Source organism: Amphibalanus amphitrite, unplaced genomic scaffold, assembly GCF_019059575.1.
Source record: "Amphibalanus amphitrite isolate SeventyFive unplaced genomic scaffold, NRLGWU_Aamphi_draft 000163F_arrow, whole genome shotgun sequence".
NCBI classification, from domain to species: domain Eukaryota; kingdom Metazoa; phylum Arthropoda; class Thecostraca; order Balanomorpha; family Balanidae; genus Amphibalanus; species Amphibalanus amphitrite.
In genome coordinates this window covers 892,360-905,675 of record NW_024881658.1, presented here as the reverse complement: position 1 = coordinate 905,675, position 13,316 = coordinate 892,360, and the positions used below count along the sequence as shown (strand labels likewise).

At 55.2% G+C, this 13,316-nt stretch overlaps 1 protein-coding gene across 5 annotated transcripts in view; it reads right to left on the bottom strand.

Annotated features, from left to right (window-relative positions):
- LOC122383418 overlaps positions 1-13,316 on the bottom strand; it is a 49,457-nt gene that overhangs the window by 11,334 nt on the left and 24,807 nt on the right. For all 5 annotated transcript variants that reach the window (XM_043369788.1, XM_043369786.1, XM_043369785.1 and 2 more), the window contains exons 2-3: positions 8,870-9,755; positions 4,040-4,090 (exon numbers count right to left, since the gene is read on the bottom strand). In XM_043369788.1, the coding sequence (XP_043225723.1) occupies positions 4,040-4,090; positions 8,870-9,755 (937 nt within the window). The remainder of the gene's footprint in view (positions 1-4,039; positions 4,091-8,869; positions 9,756-13,316) is intronic.

Here is a 13,316-nt window from a genome sequence, read left to right as displayed (position 1 = left end):
CACACCTCAGTTCACCTTCTGCGGACCATGAGCGGCGGCGGGGGCGGGGGAGGGGGCGGGGGCGGCGCGTCCGGCGGCGCCGCTGGAGCGGGGAGCTGCGGTCGGCTCGGCCCGGGAGATTCCGCCGGGGCCACCGCCGCGGCGCTTTGTCGGTGCGTTTCTATGGTAACGTGTCGGCCTGTGATGACTCTGGGTTTCGGCACCACTGCACCGGCGCGGGAAGCCAGGCGTCGGAGCGTGGCGCTGGCCAGCCGAGCTGCACCGATCGTCTGTTCCCCCTCCCCTCCCGGATTACACCTGCCCCCCCCCCCTCCCCCGGCTGGGGACGGGGTGGTCAGCCGGCGGACCACGGCTCGCGAAACCCATCAGACGACAGACATACAAACACCAGCAGCGGCTGCGGCAGCTGGCCCGTCCTCGTCCCACTGACAGCCGCTGCGGGGGAGACGGACAGCTGAATCCCACCCCCACCCACGGACTGTCCCTCCCTCCCTCCCTCCCTCCCTTTCTCCCCTCCTGGCCAGCCCACCCCTTCCTTACCCACCCCTACCACTGTCGGTCACCATGGTGGGGATCAGTGATCCCGTTTCCGGTCATTTGATCCGGCGCTGGAGGGGGAGGCGAGGCGCCAGGCGGTTCGTCACCTGTCAGGCTACCGTATACCCACCCGTCCGCCCGAGAAGACCCTCAGGATCGCCTCTGGCACAGCACATATGCAGATCGATGTATGGATTAGGACATACCTACTGCCCTGGACAGAATATGCAGTGTTCTGTTACTAGGTTCTGATGTAACAGTTTGAATGGAATCCCACAATATCCTTGATCTGATCCCAGCTGCTTGAGAGGGCCTCCCTTTGGTGCCATGTCTCCATGTTATCACAAACTGGCTAGGTTTATGAAGCTTCCGCCGGCCCTCATACAGTCACGGCGAGCTGGTAGGATGTGATAAATATGTAGTCATGCACCGGGCGGAGGACTGCGGATCAGATCCCTGTAAGGTCATCTCTATGTAGGTCCGGGTTAGACACGGCCGGACAAAGTGACTAACATACTCGACCACTGACAGATGCCGGTCTCAATCGGCGACCATGAGACAATCAGCGTTCAGAGGCTAATGATTGTTGATCGAAGACCATTGAGCCGTGATCGCTGACCAAAGACTGCTGGCCAGTGACCAGCCAGCGGGCAGCAGCCACTGACCAGTGGCCAGTGACCAGTGACCAGTGACCAGTGGCCAGTGACCAGTGACCAGTGGCCAGTGACCAGTGGCCAGTGACCAGTGGCCAGTGGCTGGTGACCGGAGTGATCAATCCTGGCGGCGCCGTGGGACCCCGGTGCCCCGCCTGGGTCCGGGATCTCCGCTCTCAGACCAGTGGAGCGAGCAGGCGGCTCCGGCCAACACAGGATGTGTGCTGTATTAGCGCTGCTCGTGAGTCGCCGCGCCGACCGGTCACGGCTGGTCGGCCGAGCGTCACGAGACAGTCACGGACCACGGACGGTCACGAGCCGCGCGCAGACACCTCCCGAGCGGCCCCGACCGGCCCTGGATAGCCCGAGCGGCCCTAACAGCCCATTACAGCTCGACCGACCCCGAGCATCGACAGCCCGACCGGCCTCGATCGAGCTCAGACAGGCCGAAAAGCCGATGGGTCCCGAGCGGCTCAGAGAGCGGCCACGAACGGTCTTGGTCTGTCGCCTGGAGAGGTCTGTCTTGGTCTGTCGCCTGGGAACGGCTGGAGAGGAGGGAAGGCAGACCTCGCCCAAATCAGGCATTCGTAGAATGACTGACCTTACAGTTACAGCCAACGAGATCTATCCAGAGGGAGGCTAAAATGACGTAGGTATAAGTATTGAAGGAACACGCAAGCACCTTAACCCTATTCCTGGCGGGGGGGGGGCCTCAGGAGCCCCCCCCCCTGAGGTTTTTTGGTTATATCTCCCAAACGCGTTGAGCTAGGAAGCTCAAATTTTCTGACTTTTCCTAAAAGGCTTCTACGCAACATGTCTGAAAATTTTGAGTTGATCTGACCTCAGGTCAGGTCACCAGAGGCGGTTTGGTGACGCTACCTCAGAAAAGTTTGCAATCACGCCAGAGCTAGAGTTTTTGACCGATCAATTTCTTCTCTTCAGGGTTTAGTTAGGGTACCAATATGTGCAATTTGTATATCTCGGAATTTTGATATCGGTGACCTAAGGTCAGGTCAATTTCGCGACCTCCCCATTATAAGTCAATGGGGGAAAAATCAACTCCCTGTTTTTACCACTAAAACGGGTCGGAATGGCCCCATATACCATACATGACTTCATATACGATCAACCTTCACTACCTTGAGGTCTGTTTTGCTGTTGGGCAGCTGTGAGGTCATGTGACGTCATCAAAGGTCACCAAAGGTTTTTGGCCAATAACTCCGTACAGGAACAAGATACAGACGCGTGGATGGTCTCATTGTGTTCAGCTCGTCAAGACGCATCGAATGATATACATGATGACCTCGAGGTCACGTGACCTGAGGTCAACCTTTGACCTTGACCTTTCGAGGTCAACATATATATCATTCGATGCGGATTGACGAGAGGATCACGATGATGCCCTTAGTTTGTTCCTATCTTGACTAATTCGAAAGTTATTCGAGAAAAACTCTCTCCATATCTAGTGCCGCCATTTTGACTTTTTCGACCCCTGTGACGTCATCTTTGACCTGACCTGAAAATGACCTTAGTAAAAATTGTAGATCTTGGCCGTGCGTATCCGATGCCGTTTACCGCTTGTCGCTATCTTGCTTCGTTCTCGAGATCTCAGGGGGGGCCGAATCGGCCCCCCCCCCCCCCGCCAGTTTCTTGTCCCGGCGGAGCCCGCCAGGAATAGGGTTAAAGCTGAATCATGGGCACCGGTGCGTTAAGAATGCATATTAATATGAAGAAACTTTGTGATTGATGTGTGCGATAGTTTAACTTTTAAACATCGTTATATTCAGTTAAGAAAATTGATCTTCCTTTATATTTTAATTTTTTAAAATATAAAGGTCCAGACCAAGCATTTTGAAACAGTTTACTATTTAGGTATCCGTTCAACCACTTTCATATTAGATATTTATCTTTCCGGGCGTTTTCCCATGGCATAGTCAATAGCTTTCGTTAGCCAGACAAGAAGTGATCTGAGTCACTAAAAAGTACTGACCAGTGTCCTTTCCGATCGGCACTAAATTATAAACGAAGTTCACGCCAGACAGATTCTGACGAGTTACAGCTCGATTGACAGACAAAGATTACTCTACCACAAAAAGTGGCGGGCATGTAGAATCATGGAATGTTTTATGACGGCTTCAAACGTGTCATTTGAAGTCCGATCAAGGTCTCACTGCTCGCACCACGGACGCAGCCTCCCTGGAGCCGCAGCGGCACCTTTATCGGTCACAGTCCAGCGGCCAAGGACGCCGTCGAACCGATGGTGACCATGAATTTGACGAGTGACCATACGGGCTATCGAGGGTATTTTTACCAGCGCAGGCCGGACGTCGCAGCGCAGTGCCGACAAAGCGCACGCAGCCGGGAAAGTCTCCGGTTTCCGATCTTAATTCGGCAGCTCGTAAATCACTGGTCAGGGACGGCATCCGGCGACGGACAGGGCCACGCACTGCCATCAGGCCACTCGTTCAGAACAAAAGCCGAGTCGCCACTCTACGGATGTGTGCCGGCTGGCTAACGGGGACAATCACCATGAATCGTGTCCGTGTCCACTCCCGGCGGCGCTCGATCGGAAACAATCGCCGAGGACGGGGTGAACAGGACGGGCTGGCAGAGTCGGCCGGTCGCCGAGAGACAATACGACGCGCATCGACACCGGACCGGAGAGTCATCACGGCCCACCGGACTGCGTCAGGTCGCGTCACATCACGGTGAATCACGTCACGGAACACCGTGTGACGGCGAAAGCGGCGCTCTCTCCCGGCGGACAGGCAAACAGGACAGGGTAAATTAGCGGGCCGGTGCGCACCTGCGGTTCCAGGCAGGGAGAGGGCGGGGCGGTCAGAACATACCTGTCGCCGCATCCGTTGCGGTGGCGTCGCTTCTCCGGACGTCCGGCGCCACTGAAACACAGAGCGGACACGGTTCGTGAGCTGGGTGGCGGGGTGTGACCGGCTACAGCTCATTCGCACGGAATGAGGGGAGGGTCAGGGGAGCGGGGGCGGTTCAGGGACGAGCATAGACAGACAGGGCGGGCACGACATAACGCGACATGCAATGCAACAGCGCACGCCAGATCACGACTTTGGAGCTCGATCCCCTTACTAACGCTGTTTGATTGGCTAGGTCGCCAAATAGCCGGCGAACTTTGCATATAACGTAGTCGGTAACTAGTTTCATGAACAGGAGATGAGTTTTACTTCTGAAAATTGGCAGCCATAAAGTCATGACGACTGTGCGTGACATTGGTAACGCAGTGTGCTCAAATTAAGCACAATTTGAACCGAGTCTGAGTGCCGGAGATTGGCGCCCGGAAAGCGGATGGCTGCTCGAGATAGCAAAGCTGATACCAGCAAGATAGCTGGCAAACAATGGCACAGCCGCGCACACTTCATGATTTACGGGGCGAGATTTCGGTACCGTGAATTATGTAAACGGGTTTCGAGTAGTAACAGGTAACGCACGATAATATTAGATACCTTAACATGAGCTACGGTCGTGATTCCGCAGCAATTGGCACTTGACATAGCCATGAAAAAACAAGATTCTTACAGATAGAAAAGACATAGAATGAACTGTTTTATACATTCGCTCCATGTAAGTTTGCAAGACGGGACCTCAGCAGCATTTGGAAGCAGCTAATGCAGGTCAGTCACGCATCAATGCATACGAGTATCGCTTGAGTATCTTAATTGCCAAAAAATGGCAGTCGAACCTTTATCAATTGAATTCCACAATAAATTGTATGCCCTAATGAGTTCATTATCCGCTAATCTTTCACCTTTCTTTAACCCTATTAGTGGCAGGCTCCTGGCTACCCCATATTAGTGGCAGGGGGGGCTGTTTACGACCCCCCCTTAATATCTCGAGATCTCACCGGCCGATTTTCAAAATTCAAACGGCATTCGATTTGGCTCAACGAGATCTACATTTCTAAAAAAATAAAATTAAAAATGTCAATAGGGGGGTAGAGGGGGGTAAAAACGGGCAAATTGCAGATACATTTTAGACTGTTTATCACGGCCAGGTTTCTGAACCAATCTTAACGCAACTTTTGCCGATCGATAGAGAATGAACCAGGAATTCACATGGATCCTAAAAATATGCATTTTCAAAAATCATAAGCGGATACAGATCATTGAGATTGGGGGTACACAAAAAGTATAGTAAATAAGGTTTTTGTTGGTACTGTTTCTAAAAAGGGTAGCAATGGTCTTTTATGTTACAATTTTCTTATGAGAGAACGACTAAAATTGTATTGGTCATGCATAGGCGGTGTCAGGGCACCTATGTTGGGAGGTAAAAAATACCCCCCTTTTTGGACGCCTGGATCCGCCTATTATAGCAAAAACGTGTCAAAAGAGGATGCACAATAACTTTGTATATGTTATCACATGATACCTTTCATTCACTGTTCGTAAAACTGGTGCAGCATCGTGATCTTCGCCCAAATGACTCGCTTCACGAATAGGACCCCCCAATTCCCAGTGCTCTGGAGCCGCCCCTGGTAAAGTTATGAACTTGAAATTTTCAGGGAATGTGCCCAATTTAGTTTTAGGAAAAGTCAGAAAATTTCAGCATCGTAGCTTCAGCGGTTTCGGAGATATTCCCGAAAAACCTGAGGGGTGGATAAAAACAACCCCCTGTCACTAATAGGGTTAATGACGAGGATATTACATAAAATGGTTATCGCCAATCACTATTAGCATAGCATGGTCCGCCGCAGCACCCAGTGCCCACCCCAGACAATAAATGAATGGCATGGCATTACTGCTCAGATTTACGATAAGCGAAATGCCTCAACCAGGCAAACTGGTCTGAGGACGGAAGGAAACTGGGAAGGGCTCACGGCGAGGCGAGCTCGTGCCGGCCCGTACCGCATTCGCACCGGTTTGTATCCGTCAAATAACGTACTTGTATCGAGCTCATATTAGAATGGTACGAAGAATGAAGATTGCGCCGTGTTATTATAGTATATGGACTCATACCGGCTGGGACCGTCATCGCTGATTCACTTAGGCTCGTCGGGCCGTTGCGGAGCTCTGTCTCCCGGCCGGCGCTGCCTGGGAGCGGACTGCCGACCGCCGAGAGAGGGGAGCCCACCGTCCGAGCGGGGGAGACAACTGTAATCTGGCGGCCGCAGAGCGCGCCCATGCAGAACCGGCCGCGGTTTTTGTGCGTGTCCGGCCCGGAGACGGCTGGTGGCGCCGGTCACTGCTTTGTCTTGTGCCTGTGAGAGCCGGTGCCGCAGCGAGCTCCATCGCCGCGGTGGTCTTGTCGCGCACTGTCAGACAGACCTGCACGCGTTCGCTGTGCAGCGGTGAACAGAGGACGACCGAAAGATATTCCCTCGTGGTGACGCGCCGATTGCGCCACACGACAGGTTTTTTAGATGGAGCATCTCGAGCAAACTTAATTTCCGGCGGTGGCATTGCATTATCCAGAGCACGACAGGCAAATGACCTTCACGCCCACGGAAGGGCTGATCCACTGAAAGGGCTATCATTCTGACTTGATCACGAATCACGATTCTCTATCTGCTGTCGTCTAACTAATTTAGTCTGCCTGCGAGAGTTCGCCGCCGTCCCTGTCGAGTGTCGCTGCTTTTGGTGCGGCGCCGGCGGTACCAGAGTAGGCACACCAGAAAGGGGCGCGTGTGAATGTGTCCCAGCACGGGGCACTAATCGCACCGGTCCGATTTCGGCGGAATGCGGCGGCGCGCCCGGCGACACCGGCCCTCCATTATCGCGTCGTTAGCGAGCGATAAAGCGGCGGCTGTGTTTACGGACCGGCCATTCAGCGCCGGTCCGAGGATAGGCGGGGCAGCAGCAGCTGCTGCTCCCGGTGGCACAGAGAAGCGGCGGTTCACCGGGTGTGCGCGGGGACCGGTGGGACCACGGGCCCGGGTCCGGGGAGCACAGGGACCAAGGATCCATGGGAATCGGTCGGGGTTCGATGAGGACCAGATGGAAACTGGATGAATCATAAGGGAGCTGAAAATCGACGAGCGGTCGCGAAACCACGGAGGCTGATGCCCAGTCTCGGCACAAGCAAAACCAGTTAGCCTTGGCCAATGTCTAGAAGCAATAACGAGCCACGTTGGCACTCTATGGCGATTTCATGCATTCACACGCCTATCTAGCGATCAGATTCGGTGATAGTGCAGTGCCAGCGCTCCGCGGCCTTTCAACTAACGGCATATGGAAGGACGCGATAGTTTCCCATGTCAACGGTTCAGCATACAGGGATTCGTTATCAGTTAGGCATAATTGGCAGGAAAGAGTTCGGAAAGAGATGCATCGAGTTCGTATAACACAGCATCAACACCAGTAGTTTGTGACGGGAAATTACCCATTTCTTCGAAATGCAATACAATGCGAGGGTGAAATGGAAATTAATAACGATGCTATTGGTATATTTGAATCATTAAAACAGTTTCCTCAATTGATGCCTTGAACTGTAATAACAAAACTTTAAATAGGCCAATTTAGGGTCAAAAGCTTTATTCCAAACTAGTTATGTAAACATATTTTGCAAATGAACCATTTGCTGAGGAAAGGTAGGTATACGGCAAAGGATTAGGTACAATTGGCACCTAACTTAGCTTTACATGTCTGGATCGGTATTGAAGCGTATCGTCCCATTGGTATTTTATGGTGATACCGGCATATTCGAAATAAAAATATAAGTAGCTGCATTTTTCTTTTCCTCACTTTGCATGCAGAACTGAGGGGTTTTATAAAGAAGGACAAGCGAACAGAGTAACAATGCTACGCAGTGTGCATTTTATGCCCATTATCTATGAAAGCTCATGGGTAGTATTTTGGTATGTTCTTACAGCTATGTATTTACTTCACTGCAATATACGGCGAGTTACTGATCGCGGAATGCCCGTGTGACAAAAGACTCATGAAGGTGTGACTGCGGTCTCATGACGCGATCTTTACAACACGGACTTCCGTCGTCCGTGCACACACGTCGGCTGCCGCGCTCCTGAGTCCGCCGCCGGCTCGCCCCGCCTCTGAAGTCCCGCGCCGCCGACATTGATCGTCACCCGATTGTGACAATCCGCGCGTCAGTTCCTGACCACATTCCCCATATTCACGTCACGGCCAACGGCTTGCCTGGTCAGCCTGTGCTCGCGGCACGGACCAACGCACGACGTCTCGGCCAAATTTCCAGGCAATCGCAGCTCTTATGAATGGCACCCCGATGGGGGCTTTACAAGATACACTTACGCTCTACAAGACACCCTTCCGTTCAACAAAATACTCTTCCGCTCTACAAGAAACCCTTCCGTTCAACAAGACACCCCTCAGCTAAACCAGTGCCCGACATTATACCCTTCCGTCCGAGACACGTGCCCGACATCGCGCCCTTCCGCTCGGAGGCTGTCGCCACCCGTTTCTTTCGCCCCCGGGAAGTGTCGTGTTTGGTGTCACCCGCCCTGTGGTGTCGTGTTGGCAGCCGACTGACACCGGTGGATGACACCAGGGTTGGTCGTTTCCGGGGTCTCTGTCCGGGCCGTCACGGTGCGCTGTTGCATCACGTGACAAACTTGACGGTACGCACTAACTAGTGTCACGTGACACCAGTGTGCCACTCCCTGTGGGTGACACACTTCGCATAAGCCCCCAGTGAACTCATCCCCGTGGCTGACCACCCTTTCCCCCATGACTGACCTGTGAGGTAGACTACTACGCTGACAGCGCCAATCAGCAGGCCGATACAGAAGAGCAGCAGGCAGAGCAGCAGACAGGAGCGCCTCCGTCCGCCGGCTCCGGCGCCCGAGCCGCTGTCGGCCATCTTCCTCCACATGCCGGCCAGCCGGCTCTGCTTTAGCCGAAAGGCCACCTCCTTGCCGCATCCGGCGTGGCCGCTCAGTTTCTCTGTGCCGGTGACGCCGGGGATGTAGTGCGAGCCGAGCGCGGCTGGTGGGAGGTAGCGGCCGCCGCCGGCGCCGGAGGCTGTTCCCAGTGCCCCTCCTGCGGCGCCCCCCGGCAGGTACCGGCCGTGTATGGTGGAGGTGCCCATGGTGGGGATACCGCTGGAGATGGACGGGATGCCGCGCTTGCTGATGAGCGGGTTGGTCGGCGGCCGCGACTCGAAGCTGTCGTTGGAGATGTAGCTCGACTCGCAGCTCATATCGCCGGCGCCGACGCTGACGCCGACGCCGGCGGACGGCGCCGGGTAGGCCGGATGGGACGGTGTCGAGGCGCCGGTCCGGTGCAGGCCGGCAGGGCCCCGGCCGCCGCGGAACACGTTCCCGTGGTCGAGGCTGCGCTCGCGCGGCCGTCCCGGCTGGTAGACGATCTCGGGCGGCGGCCGCTGGCTGCTGTAGCCCTGCACGTGCAGTGTGGAGCCGCGGAGGGGGCCGCCGCGCGTCGGCACCGCGTCCGACGGCAGCGGCAGCTGGGTGCGCCCGGTGACGGTCGGCGCCTGGCCCCGGTACGGCGCACTCGGCGTCTGCGGTCCGCCGCGACTCAGCGGCGTGGACGTCAGCTGGGGGTACAGCGTCAGCCGGTCGTCTGACCAGTCCTTGGGGTGGACGTACGACATGTTATCCACCTGCCGGGGAGAGAAAGGCGTGTCAGTTCGGCATCATAATAAAACTACCTCATCGACAGATCACTTCAGTCTCAGCGATGCACAGTTTCAGAGTATGACAGGTCGTTATTGGGGCGGCGTGCTCTGCCCTTGGCTCCATTGCGGTGGGACACAGAAGCGCACTCAGACAGCTGGCGGTCGGCGCAGGTCAGAGAAGCTCGCAAGAGGTCACCGAAGAGCAAACATTGCCGGTTGGCTACGTGTGACCTCAGGCGGATTTCCGGTGACCCCGGACGGATATCCTGTGGCGGCGCTGGGGTGGAACGGTACGACACATTCCATTCCGACCTGGTGACAGGGACCAGGCCCCGCGCGGAGGCGGGGAGTGGGACCAGCAGTGGGGAATGAACTCGCCGGGGACGGCGGCTATTTTTGATCGATGTCGAGCCGTTTCTCGAATAGCAATGTGCCGCTGGAGTTGGTTGGGACGCAAAGATTTGATTTGAGCTGGATTTGAGCAGCTGGAGAGCAGTTTGTTTTGAGCAGGCCGGCGCTGGGATATAAGAGGCCGGAGCTGAGATTTGAGGCCGGAGCTGAGTGTGAGGTCTGGCCGGGTCACAGACGGAACCGGAGCCGGCCGGACCCCAAATGTTTCCTGCCGGTGCCGAACCCAGCAGGAAATGTCGGTGACGGTTTATACCACCTGACCACCCGGCGCTAATCTGGTTGTGAACGCAACGGCACGTCAGGCAAGCGTAAAGACCGAGTCGGCTTGTCGTGTCACAAAGCATACCAGCGTGACTATTGCACGTCACCTTATATCAAACCCATGAACACGCAACACCCCGTTCAAATATCAGTTCGCTTCATCTGCTGTCAGTTCACAGACAGAATGTCAGCGTCGAGATATTTATCGGCGTGCGATTTTTGCAGACAGCCAGCATCCCTGACTGCCCTGTCTCCATGCAGTGTGGCGCCGTCTCGACCCCGAAGATCGGTACTCCGCTGCCAGAAAAGTGTCCTGCGCCGGACGGGGTTCCCACGCTAAGAGATAGGCGCGCGCGGTTTCCTGAGATGCGATGCTATCGGCCGGGCAGCGCCGGCTTTCCCGAGTGGGCGCACTCCATTTCAGTTTGGTTGACTGGCAGTGGGCGTGAGTGCCTACTAATGTCCTCTCGCCTCGAGCCGGAGTCAGTGGAACCGAAGGCAGTAAACGTGGGCCTCTGGAGTGACCTCAGCTACACAAGGATAAGCTACCTTCTGTGTATAGTAGGTGCTAGGCAATACCTTACAGCTGTTTCCGGCGGAAAATAGCAACGACTGTTTTCTCAAGGGTGCGCTAGTCGTGGCATCGTTACGGTGATGTTTCAACTGGCTGATGCTCATGAAAAAACGTTATATTTTACCCAAAGATACAGTAACTCATCGGAGGGCCAGCTTATTCGTCCCAACATTCTTACCGATTCGTCCCAAAGGCTCAGTGAGGTAAGGGATTCTACGCTAATGGGTTCAGTAGCTTCTTCACCAGCAGCTCCGCTTTTTGGCCACGTTTTTCAGTTATGTAGTTAGTTAAGTTCTTCGTTATTATACGATATCCACACCAATCATTCATCCTATTGTCAGCCGACACAACTTTTCGTGTACCAGCACACAGTGCAGACCGATCCACTGCGTGAACCGCTCACTGGAGAACGTGCCGAGTTTCAAACCGCACTCACCGCGGTCCACGACCGGTCAGTCGGCCAGCATACCACAGCTCGGCGCTCTGACCTTGCGGCGGCCTCTGAACCGGTCGACCGGGCGCAGGAGGCACGTCCGCTGTCGCCGCGGCCGCCCCTCCCTCCCTGCCCCTCCCTGTCCGTCCCCCGGCGCCGGATATGCGGCGTGCGACGTGCGGCGGCGCCCCTTTTCTATTTACGGCCCGGCTGACGGCCGGCGCCCTTCAGTGCCAGACGGGCAGCTGGTGCCCGGCTGCGCCGCGGCGCCCTCCCAGGTATTTCCAGCATTGAGAGGGCCGCCGTCGTCTGGGACGGCTCCGTCGGGTCTCCACAGAGGGGGCGGATCCGCCTTCCTTCCGACGGGCGGCGCAGCGGGGCGCACTCGCCCCACGCGCTGGGACAGGCCGGCCTGTCGGTGAGGGGCTAACGCTAACGTCGGCTGGGATGGTATGTGCGGTAAGCTCGTAAGACCCTATTGAACGCCGGCGGACGCTATTGAGGTGGTATTGTGGGTGCCGGGATTGTATTGCGAGCGCCGTATTATATGTATTCTGCGTCTTGGAATGTCACCTAAAGGTTGGCCTAGCACAGAGTAAAGTGTGAGCTTGTAAGACCAGGGTAGGATTGATGATTAAATCGTCAGCCAAAGTTGTTTGCCGGTAAGGTGACCATCGCCAGGACATGATTTCATATGTAGTTCCGTGAGTACACAAGAGCTTCACAAGGTGATAGGGACCGAGACGATCAGAGAACAGCCGAGCCACAGCCGACTCCCGCTGTGTAAGTGAAAGCGATCTGCCACCAGCGTCATGTGATCGGTGGTACGGCTTTTTATTCAAACATCAGTGATGTCACCGGCTGGATATGCTGTAGGAAGCATCATTTTTTCGGCTGCAGCCGGGCTTCTCAGCAGTTGTCAATGCGCCATATGGCTCACAGACAATCAGTCGAGTTCGTGAACTCTGCTGCAAAATATGCCGCCATCTGCGGCAGTTGTGGGTGACATTTGAGCAAGGATGCACGGTTAAGTATGGGAAATGTCATCAGTTATCATCCGCACTTATTTTAATGTCGAAGACGAGAGATGCCCTTCAAGAGTCATCCGCTCATTGAACTCAATACGGGTGACGAAAGAGATGGCTTTTATCTCATTTGAATCGACATTGCTTCACAGGACTCGATATTCTTTGGACCAAACAGCAGGGTAATAATTGATAGGTAACCTCACTATATAATAACTTCACTATCAATATAATAACTTTTAGTGATAAAATATACGCATGCATGACCGAGTGCCAAACATGTTTGGCGAAAATATGTAACTTATTGGTTATTTCCCATTTTCAGTCCGATGACCGATCTTATATTAATGGGAGTTGAGTAGGTTCGAAATAGGTATGGAGCCCGGATCAAACGAGGAATGCTGGCTGAGCGAGAGTCCTTTAACAATTTCACGCTCCAAAACGTCGCTACTGCGGCGGGCTGGCAGTAGCTCTGTCTATGCAGTATATCTGTCTGCCGTCTGTCAGCCAACCGCGCACATCATAACCGGCCGGCTCCACAACTGTCGTCCCGCTCAGGCCGGTAGTGCACCTGGTGCGCCGCTTTTTGTCACCGTCGCGCCACGTCCGCCGCCGCCGGCACAGACGCTCCAATCTGGGACAGCGCCGGCGGCGGTGCACCGAGAGCGTCGCTACCGCGCCACCATCGCCGCGGGCGCGCCGAGAACGGCGCGGCCCAGTTCCCAGGCGAGCGGTGCTTTCCGCGACCGCGCCGAATTTGCCGACTTGACACGACGGACGGCCGGCGGTGGTTGGTGGTTGGTGGCCGCCGCCGGCCGCGCACGCGCCACAGATGGATGCCG